General features: G+C 41.8%; 1 protein-coding gene across 2 annotated transcripts in view; it reads left to right on the top strand.

Moving 5' to 3' along the window:
• The window catches only part of ZFPM2 (zinc finger protein, FOG family member 2), a 422,481-nt gene that overhangs the window by 61,928 nt on the left and 337,264 nt on the right, over positions 1-23,289 (top strand). The window contains exon 2 of one of the 2 annotated variants that reach the window (XM_066626502.1): positions 8,511-8,669. The exons of the other annotated variant lie outside the window; for it this stretch is intronic. Within the exon in view, the coding sequence (XP_066482599.1) occupies positions 8,511-8,669 (159 nt within the window). The remainder of the gene's footprint in view (positions 1-8,510; positions 8,670-23,289) is intronic. 2 annotated transcript variants of the gene reach the window in all.

The raw sequence follows: 23,289 nt of genomic DNA, 5'->3' as shown, positions 1-23,289 counted from the left end.
GTATAATCTACAGTACTGATTTAAAAATATATCCATGGCTCTTGAGTCCTTTAAATGGTAAACAAGCTAAATGCTATAGGCATGATGCAGTGAAAAAGTAATCTCTTCCCTACTTGATAATAAATCAACATTCAGTTTATAACACACTTTAGTAAAATGGTGTGCTGTGTGTGAGTATCCAAATCAGAGAAATGGGAGGACTGACGAAGATCCTTACAACATGAGGAGGCCTACATCCACGTAATGCAAAACATTTGGTGTTTGAGGCTGCTGAGAAAAGGGAGTTCTGTTTTCTCACTCGCTCACACAAATACACACAAACACTTTCAGAACATGAAACCATTGCAAGGCCTGGACCAGCCATCATTGTGGCCTGTCTGGTTGGTCCAGGAATCGCCTGGCTTAAGCAAAAGCCTTTTGGCCTTACTTTACAGAACCAGCTCTGGCGAAAGCTGCTGCTACTACAACCTTTTTGCTTGAGCTGGATGCTTTTTCACTGGTATCCAGAGGTGGCTGATGTAATAGATATCTGGCTCCATTAAACCAGGAAGTATGGTGGAGAGTAGAGAAGGAACAAAAGGGAGGAACAATTTTCTTATTTTTTTATGCTGTATGTGTTCTCTCTCATAAAAGTTTTTCATGTGCCCCACTAACAGTGTCTATCAATATGATGGACTCCACTTCCTTCCATATCCCCTGGGGGCTGGGGATAAGAATAGGCCCTCAGTTTGGCTGTACTTGTCATAAGAGGCGACTAAACAGCCACCGGGTAGATGGGACACGTTAGCTTGGGAAGGCAGCTCATCTGAGAGAAGGAAAACTCTGATCCCAAACCTCCACTGCCTTGTGGCTACATCCAGTTATGGAAAAGGCTTCAGGAGTCAACCTCGAGGCAAAATCCGGAGCCGGAGTCCCTGAGGCAGTTCATGGCTGAACACAGTCACGTTCTGGCAACTCCTGCGACGCCGCTGGAACCAACCGTATTGGCTTCTGCCTTTCCATTGGACCATTTCAGCGACGTGGAGAGGGGGGATTTGCTGCAAGGGAAACAGTCTATATCTACTTTACCCAGGCTTCGCGCACTGGAGAGGACACTCTGTTCCAGAACCACCATTTAGAGCGCGATACCGAGACTGAAGGATGCCAACAACTTCTTTCTATTGAAGTCAGGAAAAGTCATTGACTTTCTGTGGGAGAAAGTAAAGGGGCTGCAATACGGAAGGTTCCCATATTACACTGGAAATATGAAGAGAAAATAGAACTTGTAGAGACCCTAAGCCCTCCTTGACCCTAGTCTGTGTTTCAGACCTTCTTTACATCCTCTGAGGGACTTCTACTAGATTAACTGAAGAGAGCACCATCTGACGGGGGGAAAAAACAATTGAAAGTGACCTAGGCCCTAAATTATAAAACATGTTTGGTCTCTTAAGCATCAAGACTCCCAATTCTTAGTGTGGTGAAATACAACAAAAGTCATTCACATATCTGCTGCCAGCATTTACTTTGGAATTGTTAATTCCAGTAGTGAGGGCCAAAGTTAACATGACTTTAAATACATTGCTTGGCTTGCCCTGGCTGTTTATCGTGGGGTTTTTTTTTTTGTTTTTTGTTTTGGGTGGGAGTAAATACTAGCTGTGGGGGTCCTGATCCACTTTGGGATGCAGTGGAGGGGAAAGAGCCTTTTGCCCCTATCATAGTGCTGGCATAGATCCACCCAGCTCTGCTAGTACTGTAAATGGAAATATTATACTAGCATTATATTGTATCTGTAAATAAACATAGTTAAATTCTTTACTTTGTAAACAAAGCATGCACTATTTACTTCTTCTTCAAGGTCTGTATAATGACTTGCCTTGATTTTTTTAAAAAGTCTTTCTTTGGTCTGTGATTTGTTTACACCTTTAAGGGGTTAATCACAGTGAATGATGCAAATTGAGAGCAACGAAAAGAGCCCCTGGTTAATTGGCGCTTTTATGATCTGAATCTTTCATCTCAGGATAAATTATCATGTAAACAATAACATGATCATTAACTCCAGGTTAATCATCATAGGTATGTGTGGAGTTCAGAATTCATTGCAAACATATGATAAGAAAAGGTGTGTGAAACACTTAGGAAATACTATGTATGTAAACAGGTGTTGTAGTCTGCATAGCAGACCTGGAGTTCTTCTACAACATCATGTAATTAAAACCTTGCTGCCTTGTCTTATACTATATTTAAATGTTATTTAAACCAATAACATTTATTGGTCTAATAAATGTTGTAATTTCATATTTTCTGTGACTCCCATTGTGTTGGACAAATGCAGCTAAGAAATCTTATAATTAAAACCATTTGTATTTTTCTTGCTATTATTATGTGTAATTGTATTTCCTTTGTCCAGAAAGTTTTTTAATGTTTGATATTTTAGAGCACGGGTGCCCAAACCCCAGCCCGGGGGCCACTTGCGGCCCTCAAGGACTCCGAATCCGGCCTGCAGGGAGCCCTCAGTCTCCAATAAGATTCTGGCCCTCCAAAGACTTGCTGGAGCCCGTGCTGGCCCAGCGTGACTGCTGTCAGCATGAGGGCAACTGTTCAACCTCTCACGTGAGCTGTGGGATGAGGACTCCCTCCACTGCTTGTTGTTTCATGTCTCTGATGCAGCAGCTGCAGTGAATGAAAGGCTGGCCTTGCTTTGTGCAAGGCCTTTTATAGGCCTTGAGCTATTGCAAGACATTCATTCATTCATATAAGTTCCATTTCTAATATATTATGTAAATTTATTCAAATATGAAATGTAAATTCTTTTTTTTTCCTGGTCCCTGACACAGTGTCAGAGAGATGATGTGGCCAAAAAGTTTTAGAGGGAGAAATACATCCCTCCCTGTTTTAGAGGGAGAAATACCACCAATTACCTGTCTACCCCCAATGAACACTAGAGACACAAGGAATGAGAAAATAGGCTACTTTATTAGTTAACAAATACAAATAAGGGAAAGGTGGAAACTATGAGACCTGAAGCTCATAATGCAGTGAAGCAACTGTAGGGCAGAAGCTGGATAATACAAGGGGTACCACAATACTGTCGGGCCACCGGACAGGGGTTACCACTCTGACTTAAAGCCGTGCCCCTGTTGGGTGTGTCAACTTATTCACACAAGGGGGCAGTCAACCCCCCTTGAATTGGGGGAGAGGCAGCTGGACCATGCAGGGCCACCCCATTCCACTGAGCCTTTGAGTTAGAGCCCAGTCCTATCCAACATAAGAGCACTTGCATCAAATGGCAGCCGCTGTATCCTATGCTGGATATGAGTAAACTGGACATTTGTCCCCTAGTATTTATTCCTTCATGTGTTTTACTATGTATTAAAAACTGCTCTGCACCTGCTGACTGTTTTCCCATTAACAATCAAACTAGTTACTGAAAAGTGATGCCTTTAGTAACCTGTTTGATTACTATTTTGGACGATTTGTGTCCTCAGGATGCTACTGTGAACAGTTATAAAGCGAATAAGTATTCAGAAGTTGCCCAGCTGATCAGTATGACTTTTTGAACACTCCCTGCCAAGCTGAACTCTGCACTGCTGAAGCACAGTTGCTCCAAATACAGGACCCAGTTTTTTCCACCTCTGCCACCCATTAACACAGGAGTGCCAAAATGGCAACTGCTGCATCCTGTGGTGGGGGGCGGGGCGGCTACGTAAGGGGACAGTTACCTAGGTGGGTAAACCTCCATGGCACAGGGGGTCTACTTGGACGTATGATAGCTATTTTGCTGGTGTAGATCCGTTTTGACCCCTGTTGCAGAACTGGACCTGGGAAATGAGTTAGGATATCAGTGGAGCTGGTGCTGCTGATCCCATCCCCTCCTGCGACCCAATCTGTTCTTCCCTGCCTCTTCTCACCCTCCCCACCCTGTTTTGCCCCTCCCCACTTTGTTCCACCCTACTGCCACCCCTTTCACCTCTCCCATCATCTTACCTGCTCTAGCAAGTGGGAACACATCCAGTGACAGGGAGGGAAGGCGCAGGCACATTGCCTTTATCCATTCTGCTATTCTTATCCTCAGTCTTGTAGTCCTTTTCTCTCATGTTACAGTGTCCTGTGCCAGTCTAACCCCCCTTCTCTGCTTCTTTCTTCATTAACCCCCATGACCATTTCCTCTTCTGTATGCTTCAGTTCATTACCCCTGCTAGAACTGGACCCTACCCTTCTGCCACAGCTGCTGTTCCTGCCTTCTCTTTTGGAGATAATTTGTACATCTTCCATTTAAGGTTGTGGGGCAGGCAGATTGAAAACTTTCTTGTCAAGTCCTGATGATTCCAGACCCTATAAATTCTTCCTTCCACTAGTATATTGTTCGCTCTGAATTCCCCCTTGGTACCAACACCCACTTGAGTTCCTTATCCCTTCTCTCTAACCTATCTCTCTTCTCCAGCTACTTCTGTACTGTTTTCAGACATTCTTTTTGTAATAAGATAAAATATGATAACATCTCTGCAAATATATTTTAACTCCAGAAGCTGTTACTGAACATCAATTTGACTATGATTATAAGCAATCAAAAATATTTCTAAGACACCCAATAAACTATGCAGTCTGATGTAGGTATTCTGGAACTATTCGTACATCCTTTTGTTTTCACTACTATAAGGGAACAGGGTCTAGCTTAGGTCTTTGGATAAAAAGGCAACAGATGGTAGTTTAACTGGAAACTCTTACTCAAGAGAGACAAGTGGAAGAGCTTTATTGAAAGTAAAGTTCTAAAGGCTTTTGAAAAGTTTATACACAAGCCCAGTTAATTCTGTCATGCACCTAAGTACCAAAAGACTGAGCAAGGATGAATGTTAATCCACTTTTATAAAATCAAAGGGTTCATATTTTTTTTACTGTTAAAGAAATAATTTGAATAAAATTTGACCCTTTCTTCAATAGTCTGTGGGTCAAATTGAACCCACCATTAAAATTCTCTAATATCTTTCTTCTATTAGCATTTCAAAACTCAATTTAAATATTCACACAGCTTTTTTTAATAAACTTAACAAAATTCAGGTAATTTCCTTCAACTTTTTTGATTGAAGGAAGGCAGTAAGTAGAGATATAAAAAAGATGTACAGCTACGAGCAAAACCTGAAATCAATTATATATAAAAATAACATAACACATGGAATGAAATTAATCAAAAGGAAGAAATTTTCTACTATATGATTCTCTGGTCTGTTACCTGCAGGCTAGGAACGTAAATGAAAAAAAAAATCAACATTCTTCTCTCCGATAAGGAAAAAAATTAATAAAAATGTTTCCTTCCCACAGATCCCCTGATGCAGCTTATGTTAGAAGTGAATGGCTGGAGGAAGAACTTGCTCATTTAAAATAACTCCCATTTTCCTTGGCCAAAGAAAAATAGTGTTTGCTGTGCTGTTAAGTTCAATTACACAAGGTTTGTGTCGATTTGCAGTGTCCAGAAAGCACCTTTCTATCCTCCCTCCTCCTTGTTAAACTCCTGTAAAGCAATTTATAAAAGGTTTCCTCTAGACCTGAGTCAGGAAAGGCTTGAGAAATATTTTCAAAATAATTTTTTTTATTTGAGCCCATTTCAGGTTTTGGGTTCCACTGTGTTCACAATGCTGTTCTTGGGATTGTGGCATGCTCTCCCTGGCCAAACACCATCTGTGGTTTTCCACAGGGCTTGTGGTGTTGGAGAGCAGCATGGCTTCTGTTAGGATCCAGGAACTGCTACAAGGTTCATGTTTCATGAATATGTTCAGGCCACAAAACTGTGGTGCTGTGAGTGTTGTGATGAGGGCTTGCAACAGAGGGCCCCCCAATAAACCCATGCTGGGCCTAAACTCCAAATGATTGGCATGGTCTTCTGAGCCAATGTACAAAAAAATGTTTTGCATGTCCTCTTTTAGAAATTAATTGCATCACTTTTTCCTTCTAGTAGAGATGATAGCTTCCAGTATCAATTTCCGTAATATTCCAGGATGGATTTATGAATGAATGGATGAATCAATCCAGGATGTTTATATTTTAAAGACATATTGCTTGACTGAAGTATAAGATAAAAATTGCATGTGCCTTTCTGGCATCTCCAGGGGCCCATGCGTGGCCTCTACGGGCTTCAGAAAGGCCTCTGGAGGTATTGGAAAGGCACTTCTGGATTTTGTAAAAACTGGAAGTGCCTTTCCTACAGCTCCAGGAGCCTTTCTGAGGCCCTGAGAGGCTGCATGCAATGTCTGTAGGCCTCAGAAAACCTCACAGATGTGACCAGAGAACACCTCTGGTTGTGTCTGGGAGATCAGGTGAGGCTCTCCACCGTGGCTTTGGAACTCATGGTGCATTAAATCTGTAGGTTCTGAATCTGTGGGTAAAAAGTGCAGACCTGTACATATGGAGATTCAATCTGCCTATAGCCCGTTCATGTATGAAGTGGTCTAGATTGCAGCCCTATTTTGGTATTCTCTGCAGGAAAGCTAGAAAGGTATAAGGTGTTTGGTTAATGACATTATATTAAATCTGAAGCATAAATAGTAATTATTGTAAAGATAATTCATCTGTGGTAGTGTTTAGAAATAGTTCAAATATGTGAAAATATTACTTTGCTTGGTAGATCATTGGTAGCATTTTTGTTTGAACATGTGATTCTGTAAGCCCAGAGTCAAGTTTGACATCTCTGGTTCAGCATCCACTCCCATTCCATTGAAGAAACCTATGGTCTGCCCAGTTGTTCTTTTATTACAGAACAAGATTATCCATGCTTACTCAGAAGCATGCCCCACTAAATTCCATGGGGCATATGGCCCAATTTTAATGAGGCCCTGTACTGGTGGAACATGTGTTCCGTTGGCATGCACTGTTGCAAAAGTGTTGTAAAGTTGACTTTGTGACAGTATAAGGCCCAGGTGCACCAATGGAAAAACTGGAGCCTTCCCACAGGCATGGTGGTTGTTAGGAAGCAGTCTGGAACAGGAAAGTCCAGTGCAAGGTTGGGGTAGTGGGTTGAACAGGCTGGGGAAAACGCGAAACAGGATGATGGTGTGGGGGATGGGTGGATTCAGCCCAGGAAGGGGCAGGATCCCCTTACCCTGAGACCTCCAGAAGCCAAAAATCCCTCTTGGGATGCAGCATAACCTGTTCCAACACTGCTTTGTCGCTGTGCATGGGTATACACTGGATTGAGCTGAAACTCACAAGAAAGTGTGTACTGTATAGGAATTCAGCCTGAATTTATATGTGGTAGTTATTAGGAGCATGATAAGATTTTGGAAGCCAAAGAAACTAGTTCAACATCTGTAAAGAGGCATAATCGTCTGATTGCTTGTACTAACTCTTGCACTTAGAGCATTTATGGTGTATGTTTACTTTCCAAATAAATAGTAGCACAAACAATAACACAAACATTCAATTTTTCTTATTGTCCTGCACAAACCGAAATGTTGAATGCCAGTAATATTTCTTATGAACTTATCATTATTAGTTAGTAGTAGCAGCAGCAGCAGTTCTTTACCTTGAATTTGGCTTGTGAATGCTGTAACTCAGTTATTTTTCAACCAGTGTGCCATGGCACATTAGTGTGCCTTGAATTTTCCACAAGTATGCCACAGGAGTTTGGGGGAATGTCATTTATTAATAGGGCCATTGGGGGATGTGAACCCTCTACCAGCTGCATGGTGTGCCCTGTCAATTATTTAAAAAAAAAACTGTTGTTGAGCCTTGACGATTTTAGCGTCTTGCCGGTGTGCCATGAGTTGAGAAAGGTTGAAAATCGCTGCTGTAGCTACCAACCCAACTACTTTTAAGTTGCAGATGGTAAGGTCAGTAATGTTTCTGGCACAATATAAGAAGATTTGAGAGCCCATTTCCTATGTATAGGAAAGGCCTAGAGTTGTAAATTTTTTTGTCAGCTTCCACTCATGCTGGTAAGTCATGTTTATTCAAGGAGAACTGTCTCACCAGTTTCTAGCTGGAGAAAAAGTAATCTACTGAACTCTGTGGAAATAGTCTGCATTTTGTGTTTCTATGAGTAGTAATATTGAGTCTCTATTAACAAACAGAGTTGAATCCTCTTTCATTGAAAGTGAATGAGTGCACTACTGCTGATTTTAAAGGGATGTTTTGTCATTCATCTTTTTCTTTGTTTGCATGAAATACGATATAGAAGTGGTAAATTCATTTGCAAAATTGTACAGTCCCGTTTCCTACTAAATAAAAATGTCTTGCATCTAAATGCTCATATGTGTACAAACACTCAACCTGAAGGCTCAGTCCTATCCAACTTTTCAGTGCTGATGTACCTGTGCCAACAGGGCATGAACTGCATTCTGCAGTGGAGGGACAGACAAGAAAGCTTCTTCAAGGTAAGGGAATGTTTATTTCCTTACCTCAGGGCTACGTTACGGCTACATCAGTGCTGGAAAATTGGATAGGACAGGGTCCTGAGTCTTTTAAGTATTTTTCCTAGCTCATATTTTTATATACTACTGCATGTACATTATTTTGGTACAGTATTGTTGGTTTTTTTAAAGGCCCCCTTGAAGATGCTGTTGAGGATGAAGAGGAAGAGTGTCTATCTGAAGAAAATGACATTATCTCCAAAGATGACTTTCCTCTGGAGGGGAACTTCTCTGCAGAATTTGAACCTGGGAATCTGAGCTGTGAAGAAGTGGAATACTTTTGTAATAAAGGTAATTAGTGTGTGCAATTCTTGGGTGAAGGATCATAATTGCGTTGAGTCTCCTTCCTCAGAAATACTCTGCACAAAAATGCCTTTCTGGACATAATTAGATGCACCCAGTTCTAGCAAAAGAGCCTGTTTGTGAAATAATTGCTACTTCTCTTACTAATAAAAACTGCTTTTTTAGAACCACTTGCAAGGTACCTCTATGCAGTGTTTTTAGGAATTGAAACATACTGTGCTGTATTTGTGTGGATCTGAATTTAAAGAATGGATGTATATGTGGCAGGAAAGATGCAGTTTGCCAAACAGGGGCAGTGTGAAATAGAACAAGTTATTTACAGCACACATTAAACTGATAATTCTTTTTGTTTGATCTGGGCACAAAGTCATCTTGTTCTGGTTCTGGCTGTTTGAACCTGTTGAGAACTAGTTTATAGGACACCGTTTTTGTATAATTTTATATAATTTCACTAAAAGGAAATGGTTGTGGGCAGTATCTAATTCTGCTTTAGTCAGCCTTGCTTAAAAAAAATTCTGTGCACTTAGGGCAAGAAAGATGCAATGTGCAGGACAGGGTTGGTGAGACAAGGAGTGCCACCTGATGCTGCCTCAAATCTGCTACTGCTGTCTGCATGACAAAACAAAAAAACCAAGATCCCTTTGTTTGCACAGTCTCTGTACATCAAAATGCTCACATTTATGCATTTGAAAAAATTGCAAAAGGACAATGGTAAAGGTGCAAATCATCTGCCTTCCACTCGCTTTCAGTAGCTGGAAAATGGATCAATGTAGCTCGTGTTCTTGGCTGGCTGGAGTGAGACGGCAGTGGCCAAATGGGTGAAAGGTGCCCTGAATCTTCCACCCTTTCATGCTCCTGCTACTTGCTGTTGATACCATCCACATTACCTTGCCTGATGATGGGCTGCTTTGGTTCTGGTCCTTATTTGTGAATGAATACGTACACCATTTTCTCCATTCTGTCTAACGGAGCACCCAAGTGCATAGTAATCTTTACTGTACATATGCCTCCGAAGGCTTTCCGAGTGATCCGTAATGCCATGTGGGTCTTGTGCTTGGGGCATTAGACCCCGGCCCTCCTTCCAGATCCACCACTGACATATGTAGAATGGAGCTGCTTTAAAAATAATGATAATAATAATAATAAAAGGAAGGGCTCTTTGTGAGTTTCTTTAAATAGTGAAGATATGTATTTGTTGGGAGGATGAGGAAGAGTGCTCTGGTGTCCTAATTAAATACTGATTTTTTGAGAGCCACTCAGAATGTTTATATCAGCTACACAAGGTGCTCATGCCTGAGCTGTGGCATTAAAGAGAAAAATGAGTTCACCAACTACTGTAATCAATCAATATCTGTTATATTATGGTATTGTTTAGGGGGTCTTAAGTGATTTAAAAATTATGGTAAAATAATATGGTAGAGGTGAAGACCTGAGGATCTCAGACCTAAGCCATTTAGAACTTGAGAAATTTTGGAACGAACAACTTCAAGAAGAAGGAAAAAAATTGACACAGGTTCTTGGCTATAAGCAAGAGCCCACAAATAATCAGCTTTGCTTACTAGCCAAGACTCTTGGCTTTCTAGGTAAGCACTGGTGTGTCCTTCACCACTCCAAACTGCCCCCCCCCAAACTTGGGATCCACAAACTGTCTCTGGGCATGGTAGCTGAAATTTATGCTTCCTAATTAATGGAAATGAAGTGTCTCCGAATACATGCAGAGTGTCTTTCCATTTCTCTTGAGCAAGAGCAGCCTTCCCCTTCCCCTATAGAATTTAGGAGAAGAACATATTGAACAGGTAGTTTTGCTCCCCCACGCATTTGAGTCTCAGGATACAGGAGCATCCAGGACTTGGCCTGAAAGGCTCAGAGACTTGCACAAATTTAAAAAAAAAAAAGTGTGTTGATTCCCAAGACTTTGAAAGCTATTGTATTGATCCCATTGTATTGTAGTGATTGTTTAATGCAAATGCATTAAGTATTCCATCATGGTTTTGGTGTGGCCTCCACTGTGCATTGTAGCTTTTAAGGAATAGCCTTAAACATGAGTGCAGAGGTAGTAGTAAGCAAAGGGGGAGTTAGAACAGGCTTGGTTCTGGAAGCCTAGGTATTGTGCCAAGGAGTTGCTGTGGAACTCACAAAATTTGGTCTCAGTTTCGCATTTATTAGGTTAATAGTAATGCATCTCACAGAGGTGTTGTGAGAGTGAACAAAATATAGATGGTAGTTTTCAAAGTACTTGTGACTTATAAAGTAGTACCAGGGATATTGAGACTGGATATGTCATTGCTGGGTTAAATTGAATTGAGGGAACTGAAGAGTTGCAACTTAATTGCACCCTCTCTTGGACTGATGATCCATTAGATAAGTAGGAAGTTTTGTAATTGGCTATGGTTTTAATCCAAAGAGCCATGTTAGGTACTGCAAAGACTGGTGTATTTAGTCTAGGATTTTTCTGTTTTCTTGCACTCTGGCAGCATTTCCTCATGTTGCACTAAAGACCACTTCTGAAATTTGGGAACAGATTGGCTAGTTGTAGTGAGAAAACTGCTTGTGGAAAATAAGTTAACTTCAAAAGTCCCTTGCATGTTCACAGTTCATCACCAGGCTCTTCTAACTCCCAAAATGGCCAGCTCTTTGTTTTGTTTGTTATACAAAGAGTTTGGATTTTTTAAAGTTTAACAATGTAACGATAAACATACTTTTAAATTTTAAGTCTGTTATCTGATATTAGTTTCTGTTTTACACTACTTTAGAAATTCTCCCGCAGCTAGTCAACTTAGGGCCCAATCCTATCCAATTTTCCAGTGCTGGTGCTACTGTGCCAATGGGGTATGCACTGCTTCCTGTGTTGGGGAAGCAATCACAGAGGCCTCCTCAAGGTATAGGAACATTTGTTCCCTTACCTCAGGGCTGCACTGCAGCTGCACCGGTGCTGAAAAGTTGGATAGGATTGGGCCCTTAATGATTTAATAATCATGAATTTATGGCCTTGCCGTCTCTGCTTTAATTATACTTTACCCAAACTGCTGTGTATTTTCTCCAGGAAACGATGCTTTCTTAGGGTAGTGGAGAGCAAAGTCCTTTTGAATTCATTAAATTTCTAGCTCAGAGGTTCTAAATTTGTTGCCTGATTAATCAGCATATTTGTCGTCATTTTAAACCTAATCAGAGAACTGTAATATTATAATAATGTAACATGGTTTTTTTAACGTTTACATACCGTCCTTCAACAAAAAGTAGTTCACAAAGTGATTTAAATAGGAAAATAAATGGTTCCTTGTTTCCAGAGGGTTCACAATCTAAAAAAAGATTCAAGAGAGACACCAGCAAAAGTCACTGGAAAAGATGCCACACTAGGGTGAAGAGCAGTGGTACTCAAACTTTTCCGGCCAGTGGCTCCCTTGACCCCTGTGGCTGTTGGCCATGACTCCCCATCATGTTCCTGAGGGCTGGAAGTGACATCATTAAACAGGAAGTGGCCAGAAATATTAACTATATTAAATATAATATTAAATTTATAATATAATATTAAATATTAAATATATATTGACTACGTATATTAATATTAATTATATTAATCATATCATTAATTAAATGCAGATCTTAAATATATATTATTAATACACAGCAATATACAGGCTTTATAAATGATCAGCTGCTGATCACTGTTGGAGACAGGATGCTGGAGTAGGTAGATTTTGTCTGGTCCAGGAAGACTCATTTTTTTAACTTTATAAGCATACCAATAGAATTGTTTTATCAAATGAACTTTGTGAAAAACCAGTCTGACCAACATTACACACACACACACCCCTGTGGACCCCAATCCAACTAGTCATTTCTCCCATTCTCCTTGGATAGGATTGAACCATTTATTTTCTGCTCCTGGCCAAGTAAAGTGTGTGCTTGTCTCTCCCCTCCCCCTTTGCCAACTGCATGGAAGCAACTTTAAGACCCCTGGTGACTGGTAAAATGGGAAGCGTTTTATTTGGGGAGGGGGAGGAAAGCGGAAAGGTTTGGAGATTGAAAGGGGGAGTGGAAGAGGGAGGGGGTTGAAAAGAGAGATTTCACTTTGATGAGAAGCGATCCCAGGCTGGGAACTAGGAACCAACCAGACAAGGATCAGTGAGGGTTAAGGACTGCAAGCCGAGCATGACTGGAAGAGGGCGGGGTGGCAGCAGCCACTCTCGCAGCTGAGCAACTCCTGTTTCTTTTGCTTTAAATAAAAGCACAGAAGACGGGCCCATATTCTGCCCAGGGGTGTGACTGTATCGCTGCGAGAGGACATCCCGCGCCTCCCCTTTGAGTTCCTGGCGCCACCCTAAAGAGCCACACCGCACAGTTTGAATAACACTGGTGGATGTTTTCTTTCCCCCCTGCTAAATATAAGATAATCTCCTGCTTTAAAAGTTGCTCTTTTTCCCATTAAACTGGGATGTTAACCCCTGCTAACTGGGTTAGAGATACTTTTTCAAGTGGGTGCTCCTTTTTTTTAGCAGTGGCAGAGTAACTGGCTCGCCTCACCCCAGCAATGTTTTTTCTAGTAGCTGTCTGCTAGTGTTCTTTTGTATTTTTTTAGATTGTGAGCCCTTTTGGGTCAGGGAGCCATTAGTTATTTGATTTTTCTCTGTATACCCCTTTATGAACTTTTTTGTTGAAAAGCAGTATATAAATACTGTTAATAATAATAATAATAATGTGGTGGTAGTGCTAATGGAAGGGCATTGGGATAAACTTTACTATGTAAAGCCCCCACACATGATGCTTTATTGTGTCCTCATTTTTTCTTTAGTGTTGACATTTAACAATACTGTGGTGTTAACAGAAGTCACAGCTGGTAGAGTTTTCCTTTCAAGGAAATAGTAGCTCTACGTTCTTGACTTTTTGGGCCCATGGACCCCTGCTTTGTCCTGTTTTCATTAACTACCCTGACTTTTCACTTGCATCCCTAGTGCTTTTCCTTTATCCCACATCATAGAGGCTCTCCTGATCTTAAGCCCTCTGAAACCCCTCTCATCTAGCAGCACAATGTTTGCGTGTCTGCTCAGAAGTAGGTGCCATTCAGTGGGGCATGCTCCCAGGAAAGTGTATAGGATTGCAGTTTAAATTCTCTGGCTTTCCCTGCTTTTTTCCTTGGTCATTGTTCTCCAACTCTACTTCCTTCAGATTCTCTTGTCATAGTTAATTGTAGTGTGCAGCCTTCCTCCATCTTCCTTGCCTCTGTGCCCCTATCCCTTAGCTTCTATAAGTCCCAGCCTCAGACCTTGACCCAGCCCTCTGTGTGTGGTTTTAATCCTAGACAAACTGAGAGTTTGCCCTTCTCTCACAAGGTCTGAACTGCAAACTGTTTTGTGTCTGCAGTAGCTCAACATCCTATGCCATCACACCAGCAAAGCCAATCAGCGTCAGAGACTTGACTATCCTAAAATGCAATCCAATATAGATTATGCTGCTCATTTCCTCATGTTTATTAACCTAGACTGCAATCCAGTGAAGCCATTTGTATGTGTAAGGGAATTGCATGCACAAATGGAGATTGCTTTTATAGTTTGGACTGCCTCTGTGCTTTTCACTGCTTTTTGTACCAAAGAGAGGTTTGCCTTGCTGCCTGTGGAAGCTGCAGTTCTAAAATGGAGAAGGAGATTAGTGCTACACAGACACATTGTGTAAATAAGTTCTTTCAATTAAGACCTGGTCATTTTGATAAGTCAGAACACTCAAAGTATGAACTTAAATGTCTGAATAATTAAATCAAAAATGAAAGTTTGGCACAGAATTCCAGTTGCTCATCTGATCCCAGAATATGGATTTTATAAATGCATCTGTTGCTACTATGAAGGCAAAAATGGCTGCCGGTTTTTGGAGTTCTTGATACTTGTTGGTCCAAGTGAAAGGTATAGCAGTATTAATAAAATAAACTATACAACTAGCCATCATTGACACCGCTACAAATAAAAGTTGGAGGAGAATATTTTTAAAGATGAAAATGTACATAACTAATATCTTTCCAACTGAGGCATTGTGACATAAAACACCTACTTTAACACACCGACAAGGCACTAAAATTGTCAAGGCACACTACCAGTTTTTTACTCACATTAAATCACTACATTACAATTAATTGTTAATATAATTAATACAATTATATTATTACATGACAAAGAAACTCACAAGAAGCTTGGAGAGGAAAGGATATGTGATTGTGAAAAGGATGAAAAATATTATTAAAGTGTTATGAGAGAAAGTGCTGGCAAAGAGAGGTCAGATTGAGCACATAGGAAGCTGTGGGGTGAGGGGCAATGAAGAGACATGAGTGAAACAACTGCAGGATTCAGCTAGAGTGGGGGGAAGAGAGAACTTGAAGCAAGTGATTTTGAACATTTGGAAGGTGTGGAGGAGTGAAGGGAGGGACAGTAAGAGAGGTGCTGACTGTAATTATGATATTTGGGGGGCAAGTGCCTGTGGGAGGGAGTGGGGTGGGGAGAAGTGCCAAATGCCTGTTCCTGTATTTAAGAAAAAAAAAAGTGTGACCAAAAGCCCAATCCTAGGCATGTCTACTCAGAAGTAAGCCCCATTATAGTCAATGGGGCTTACTCCCAGGTAAGTATGGAGAGGATTGGGGCCCAATGCCCTTCCCCTAAAAGGCAATGCAGGGAGGGTCGCTTTGGGGAGCTGCAGGCAAACTGGCAAGGAAAAGGGACTATCCAGGACCGTTTGAGGCAGCCAGTTCTTAGGCTGGTGGCCTTAGCAGACTCACTCACTTCATACCTGCTTGCTTGCTCCTGACTCCTGACTCCTTTGTTCTCACTTACTCCACCCACCAGGACCTGCTCCAAGCTTCTCTGGTCACCCAATCAGCACGCAGAGGAGGCAAGGACTTAATACCCAATCCTAAGCGTTACTCAGAAGTAAGCCCCATAATAGTCAATGGGGCTTACTCCCAGGTAAATCAGGATCGGGTTGCAGCCTTTGTCTCACTCAGGAGCAGGAGCAAGTGACAGCAGAAGGTGCAAAGCAACCTCGACCAGCCCCTTTGCTGGCTTGCTGCCTGCTCCTTTTCCTTCTGCTGCATGTAAGGCTCAAAGCAGCCACTTCCCCCACGTGCGTGGCTGCTGCCTGTCTGCTCTGATCTCATGGCACACCTGAGGCAGCCTTGCAGCACACTAGTATGACGCGGCACAGCTGTTGAAAAGCCGCCTTGGGTCCCTTTGGGGAGAAAGGCAGGGTATAAAGTTATTATTATTATTATTTTGAGAAACACTGTAATAATACCTAAACAATAAATTTAATCATCATATACATGAAGCAAACATCAGTTATAACTTAATATTATAGCTTTTCTCAGAGACTCCAGGTGTTGAACTAGAGAGCAGGAACGTTGTGCCTGTCTGAGCCTCAGAGCTGTCTTCCAACTCAGAAAGAATTAGCTGTGTGCAACAATAGCCCCTGTGATTGTTAGGCAGGCCAAAGCCCTGCATTGGCGGGTTTGATCAAATATTAGATGCATAGCCTTATACACTTGCTTGGATAAGCCTTCCCGTCTTCCCAGTATCTCTTCTGGTGCAACTCAAAAATATGTCGATAATGAAAACTAGTGTGGGGCGCAAATCCTTGCAATACTCTCTAGAGATGGGTAACGGTGTACAGTCTTACTGCGTTAATTGTTATGTCTTCAATGTCAGGAACAGCATGAGAAGAGATATCATGTGAAGGAGGGATGTATCTATGCAATTTTCACTCCCTTGTTTGGTAGAGCAGGGAGCATTGTTTGTTGTACCATTTGCTTTTCCAGTGATCAAATTGGCAAAGGTCTGCGTTGATCCATAGCGACTGCCGGGGCTTACCCTTGGGCAAGGGGGCAAATTTCCCCTTACTCCAAGGAGACCTCCAACAATCCAAACTGCTCCATGGGATGCAGCAGAAGGTATGTTGGCATTTCTGCATTGTTGTGTGGGGAGTTAGGCAGAACTGGCCTGCCCGTTTATACTGGATGTCCTAATAATACTTAGCATTTATACAACACTTTTCAAGCACTCAAAGCATTTTGCCTACACCATCTTTTATGACAGTCTTGCAAAGCAGGCCAGACCTATTATCCTATTTTGCAGATTTGTTATACAGAAACAAAGGTCCGTTGCATGTGTGTATTTACTTCTCCTAACTGAAAAGAATGGGCGCTTGGTATACATTATGTAGTGCCAAATTATAGTAAATAGCCAGGTTCTAAAACTGTCTGGGATGAAAAATGTTGTTTAACATATATCTAGCACAAACTTCTGTATGGTGATAAAATTCCCTTGCTGAGGAATTTTGGCCATCATTATCTCTCTCTAGGCTTAAACTGGAGACTGTTAAATGGCTTTATTTTACTGCCTAATCTTGAACCCTGGTTAAATATTTGAATCTGAACTGCATTTTCACAGGTAACTGACATTCTTAATTTTGAATTTTAAAATAATTGGACCTTTGTGACACCCAGAGCCGGCGCTAGAAGCCCAAAGGATTGGTCTTGTCTGCAAGGGGAAGGCCCTGGGGAGGGGGGCATGATCCAGTGTCCTGCTCCTGACCTTATATATTTATATGTAAGTATAACTTACTTACTTACTTATTTACTGATCTTATATACAGTTAAAAGAACCAGTCACTGCATGTGTGATGGCCATTTTGTTCCCTGTATCCTTTTCTCCTTTGTGCTTTCTGTGTGAAACTGTCACTGGCAGCACCTCCCCTGCTAGCCAAACCCTTGGCAGTCCAGAAAATAATTTTCCAGTATCCCTCCAACCTTCTTCTGACTGATTTTGTGTAAGCATGTGTAATTTTTAATTTTTAATTTTTTTGCAGTTTTTGTCTGGGTCTGTTAATTTGTTGTCCACCCCCCTGTTTAAGATCAGCAGGAAGGTCTAGTTAGTGTTTTGTTTTTTTTTAATTTTCAGTCTTTGTCCCCTTCCTACCACAGTCTTTAATGACATGTTTTCTGCTCTTCCAATGGTAGAGCAGTTGGGAGCAGGAACAGCATAAGGCAGCTATATCATAATCACTTTCGAGTTCAATAGGGAAGTCTTTACAGACAACTTTGTTCTTTTTTCTTAACAGGATTAAGAAGCTCAGTTCTTTAAATATCTTGCATATAACAGTGACATTTTCAGGGTGTGCTTGGACCAAAGAGTTCAAAGTGAAAGAATAAAAAACAAAAAGCCAATATGACTTTGTTTTTTACCTTGCTGGAGGAGCTGTTTGCACAAATCGTCTATAAGCTTATTGACCTGCATCTTTGACTCCTTGTTTTCTCTGGATTTGGCTGGAGTGTAGACACTGATAGAGCACTGATAGAGGTGATTGAATAGCCCCCAGCTTTGCTTGGCACCAGGCCCCAGAAACCTTCCCAGGACTGACATTATCTTTCTCTGACAATACTTCATGTTTCCTCAAGCTTGTACTTTCTTAATTTTATTATTTATTTTTAATTCTTCCTGGAGCTTTTATTCATGGAAGTGAAGGACACACTAATTCTTTTTCGGTAAGCTGAGATAGTGTATAATATATGATGATGACGATGTTCTTCTCCTAATGGAAGGAAAAAAGGAGGAAAGATGTGCTTCTGTATGTAAGGGAGACAGTAATTTTTCACAACTTCTAGGAATCAACAGCATAAAATTCTTAATTAATCTGTTCATGTATGAATACTGAGGAATTGTTTGTGGAATATTGTGGAATATATCCGATCTCTTGAATGAAAGTTTGATTGAAAGACACAGTAGTGTAGCTAGAAGGGGTGCAAAGCACTAAGCTTGCAGGTGCCTGAACATGCTGTGCAAGGGGCCTTCCCCCTCCCCTTCAGAGCCATTCCCAATGGCAAGAGCAAAATGGGAGGGGGAAGGGCCCATTGCAGGGTGCATTCAGGCACCTGCAAAATTTAGTGCTTTACGACCCCTGTAGCTGCACTACTGATATACACACAAGGAGACACTATAGTGTCAGCTAGACCATAGGCTTTTTTGCAGTTTTCTCTGCAGTTTGCACATTTGAAGAGGCAAGCCAGCATTCAGTTTAAAAAGCAGCTTGTCTTTTCCATACCAAAAGCTGTTAGAAAAGTAAAAACACTCTGAAAGACAATATGGGTGTGTGCATGGTTGTCTTTGAATATAAATTACTTCTCTTTGTGGCCAAATAGTAAAATCTGTTTTAATGCAACTCTCAGCTCAATCCTATATTTACCTCAGGGAATTAGCTGATGCTGGTTCCCTCCTCCCTGCGATGGCGCTGACTGTTGTAAAGCAGTCAATGCGTGCTGCAAAAGGCACCCCAGCTGTGCACGATTTAGCACACTGACAGAAGCACAGGCAGGAAGGCCTGCACCCGCCTGCTCCCATCATTTAATGGTTCCCTGCTTGCTGGATGACGGAGAGATAGCAGGGGTGGCAGGAGGATGGAATGGAGGCAGGGAGGAAGATGGGCAGATTAAATCCCAATAGGGGCACAGGTGATATCCTAACCCTCTTCCTGGGCCCAATCCCATGGCCCAGATCAGAACTGTATGTTGCAATAGCTGTCATAGGTCCAAGTAGATATCTAGAGGTAAGGAGATAATTGTTTCCTTACCTAGAGGAGACCTCCTGGCTCCCCCCTCCCCCCGGAAGCAATGGTCACCATTTTGGCACCACTGTGTCAACAGGAGGCAGAAGTGATAGTATTGGGCCCCCTGTTTGAATCTATCAGAATTTGAATCTTGGTTTGCTTTGACAAAAAGCAAACCGTTTTACTGCTAAGGTAGTACAAGTATGCAGAGTACCATTTTTCGAAAATGCCTGGGTGAGTACATATTTGAAGTTGGAAAGGAATTTCCTGTGCAGATCAGTTTGATGGTGACTTTAAGAGGAGCTATCTTAAACACTACTAACTGGGCAAGAGATACTTTTTCAAATGGTGTTCCTCTTATATTTAGCAGGGGGGGAGTAACTGTCCCTTTTCACCCCAGCACATTTTCATTTCTAGTGGCTGTTTGCTGGTATTCTTCATCTTTTTAGATTGTGAGCCCTTGGGAAAGGGAGCCATTTAGGGCGCAATCCTAACTCCTTATGTCAATACTTTCCAGCACTGGCATAGCGGTGCCAATGGGACGTGTGTTGCATCCTGCAGTTGGGTGTCACGCACGGAGGCCTCCTCAAAATAAGGGAATGTTATTTCCCTTGCCTCAGAGCTGCATTGCCCTTGTGTCTGTGCTGGAAATCACTGACATAAGGGGTTAGGATTGCACCCTTAGTTATTTGACTTTGTCTGTAAACCGCTTTGTGAATTTTTTGTTGAAAAGTGGTGTATAAAAACTGTTCATCATCATCATCATGGGTCAAGTGGTGAAAGCATGCTGATGTGGCTCATCAAGCTATTTTCCATACAATCAACCTGATTTTCAGTTTTGTCATTCTGTGGTCTTAAGGAAGAGTGGTGGTTGCATGTTCCTATCCTGGGTTTAGTTCTTTGTAATTTAAAATCCATAGAGTTTGTGGTTCTGTATGCAAACTCTAAATGAGTAACTAATCCCTTAAGTTAAGCATTGAGAAATTAACAACCCAATCCTATCCCATGCCAGTACGCAAGATTCGGGGCCCCTGGCCTCTGTTTTCTGCTTTCCAGCGGAGGCCAGGCTGGCCAGAAGCAGTGGCTTCACAAGGAATGGTTTCACCTGGATTGGCAACTCATTGAACCACCCCCATGGACCTTTCTATAAATCTAATAAATAAATAATAAATAACAATAAAAATAAATACACATTTTTTATTATTCACCCAACACACAACAAATTAGTAGCCAACCAAAAATCAGTGGCCAACTTGATGACACTTTCAGAACTATGGTATTGGCAACCTTCAGTCTCGAAAGACTATGGTATCGCGCTCCGAAAGGTGGCTCTGGCACAGCGTCTAGTGTGGCTGAAAAGGCCAATCCGGGAGTGACAATCCCTTCCACACCGGGAGCAAGTGCAGTCTGTCCCTGGTCTGTCTCCCTGGCTATGGGCCTTCCTTCTTTGCCTCTTAGCCTCAGACTGTTGGCAAAGTGTCTCTTCAAACTGGGAAAGGCCATGCTGCACAGCCTGCCTCCAAGCGGGCCGCTCAGAGGCCAGGGTTTCCCACTTGTTGAGGTCCATCCCTAAGGCCTTCAGATGTATATAGTTCTAATATTGGCTCTGATACATGGAATTGGGAGGTGACTCATAGGAACATTTATTTTCTGCTGTGTCATAACTCCTCATTGGTTCTCAGAACAAACAGTCTCACTTGTCAGTTTTGAGTTAAATAAACCCACTTCTTGTTACACAAGGCAGTTTTCTTTTTTTCTGGTTATTTGACTATAACATTTTATAGAATACAGACAATTCTGTTTTCTATCAAATATTTGTTTCATTACATTCTTCATTAAATTACCTTTCTAATTATATATAACTTTATGGTATCATTCCAAAATACAAATTTTCCAAAAGGCTTCCACAATTTTGGCCACAAGTGGTGTCACCCGCTGCCTGAGGATGTCACCTGGTGCTGTCCACCCCCCGCCTCTGCTAGTGACGCCACTGGCCAGGAGAAGTCAGTATGGAACACTTTACTTATCTCAGCTGCAGCCTGGTTTCCAAAGTGAATCTTCAGATCTACCCCAACAAAAGAGCTTCAGATCTACCTCAACAAAACAAAAGATTTGAGGAGCAAGCCTGAGGTGTGTCAGGCCTGGGACACAGTTCACATATGGCAGATACCAATGTGGCTTCCACTCCCACCGTTTACTGGTCTGTCCACCAGTATAAACTCACTGGTAGCTGGTCTGTACGATACTGCTGGCAATGCATGGCCTTCTGGCATTTGCACTAGTGGGAGCACTCTGCAGACCAGCAGAGAGGCTATGGTGTCAGCATACGTTGTGGTGCACTTGCCTACTGAGTGGTTAGGATTGGGCTGTAAGTCTCATTAACATACATTAACATTAACAGGCTACTACATTAAATTACATTAATGTAATTAAGAAATTACATTCTCTCTTGCATGCTGTGACCAATGGAGTAGCCTATTCATTCATACAGGAATATGTAAACTCTTCCATTGTGAGGGTAAGGCAGAATATAAATACATTAAACAAATAAAATATAATGGATATAATAAAATATAATGCTCTTTGTTGTTCTCTGAAGCAAAGAAGTCTTGTTACTATCAGACATGTGATAATGGGTTGGAATGGATCCCTAGCAATTCTTATCTTTCTCTTTTAACAATCATGATCTCATCCCAGATATAATAATCATTAGGCCCTACCATAATTGCAAAGCTGTTATTGACTTTAGTTGGATCAGATGTAGGCATTGATAAACATACATGAAGATTCAGAGGCTTCAGTGGCTATTTCCTGTTCCTAGCTATTCCAGCAAATAAGCATTTTATGCTGTAGTCTCTGATGGGTTGAGCATTAAAGATGCCTTTGTTTGGATGTTACCGAGGCATTGGTGGCAACTCTATAGTGCTAAGTTTAGCAGATGAAGGTGAAGGATAGGGGAAACTGTATTTTTAAAATAAGCCACCATATTTAATTATCTGTCCCAGTGGCGCCCAAAGTCGTGGCCACTGAGCAACAGGAAAGTGGTCCCCGTTCAGACCGCTTCTTTCCTTTCTCCCGAGTGCCGAGCAATGTCCTCCATGATCAGGGGACAGGGACACTCTGGGCAGTTGCGTCAGCTGCCTGGTGTTCCAGAAGGCCACGCAATAGGATGTCTGGACAGACATGGCTGCCCAGAGTGTCCCTGTCCCCAGTCTCTCCATTATGGAGGACATCGTGTGGCACCCGGGCAGAACAAACAGGGCCATTCACTGATTGGAAAGATCCACCCAAACCTTGGATCTGGCCCCTGTGCTGGGGTTTGAGTGGCTCTGTTCTGTCCAGTGATTCTTTGCAGAAGAATTTGCAAAAATTCAGTTCCGTCAGCATGCTATGGATGAATGCCAAGATTATGACTGCAGCTTTGCTAAAACTGAGGGGAAGGGTTTTCTAGGAGAGGGATGGGGTCCTGTTCATTGCATTCTTCTGGAAGCCACTGTCCTTCTAGAACCTTTTCGAGTAGGCATTGAAGTATTAGCTGTATTCGTTTTGCTTGAGTAATCTCATGGGAGCTGGGCTAACTAGGCTAATAATAAAGTCTCACCTCAGAACTTTTCCTTTATACAGCTCAGACATTCATTTCTTCTCATAAGCAAATGGGCCTGTGTGCACATGCAGCAGAATGTGTTGATAGACTGCTAAGATAGAGAGAATTTTATTACTCATATAATAATGAATGGGTCCTCTTAGGGGAGAGGGGCAGGGTAAACAAATGATAAATATTCTGGTGGCAGGTGGGGAGCTACTGTTTCTGAAAAGTAGAAACTAAGGGAAAAGAGTTTTCCAACATGCTTTTTGTCATGTTGGTTTTCTCATTGTGGAGACTTCTTTTTTTACACAGAAACGCATTAAATAATACCAAGGTAGACCTTGCGGACCATGTTGGGGGCCAGTGGTGAAAATAGTGAATGCCCAAAGTAGCCCGAACTGCTGTTTGCCTATCACTGCTCTACCAGTTCTTTGTTTTGCTTCACTC

This window comes from Tiliqua scincoides, chromosome 4, assembly GCF_035046505.1.
Source record: "Tiliqua scincoides isolate rTilSci1 chromosome 4, rTilSci1.hap2, whole genome shotgun sequence".
Taxonomy (NCBI): Eukaryota; Metazoa; Chordata; class Lepidosauria; order Squamata; family Scincidae; genus Tiliqua; species Tiliqua scincoides.
Note: the sequence above shows the minus strand (reverse complement) of the source record. Positions and strands in the feature narration are given on the sequence as shown.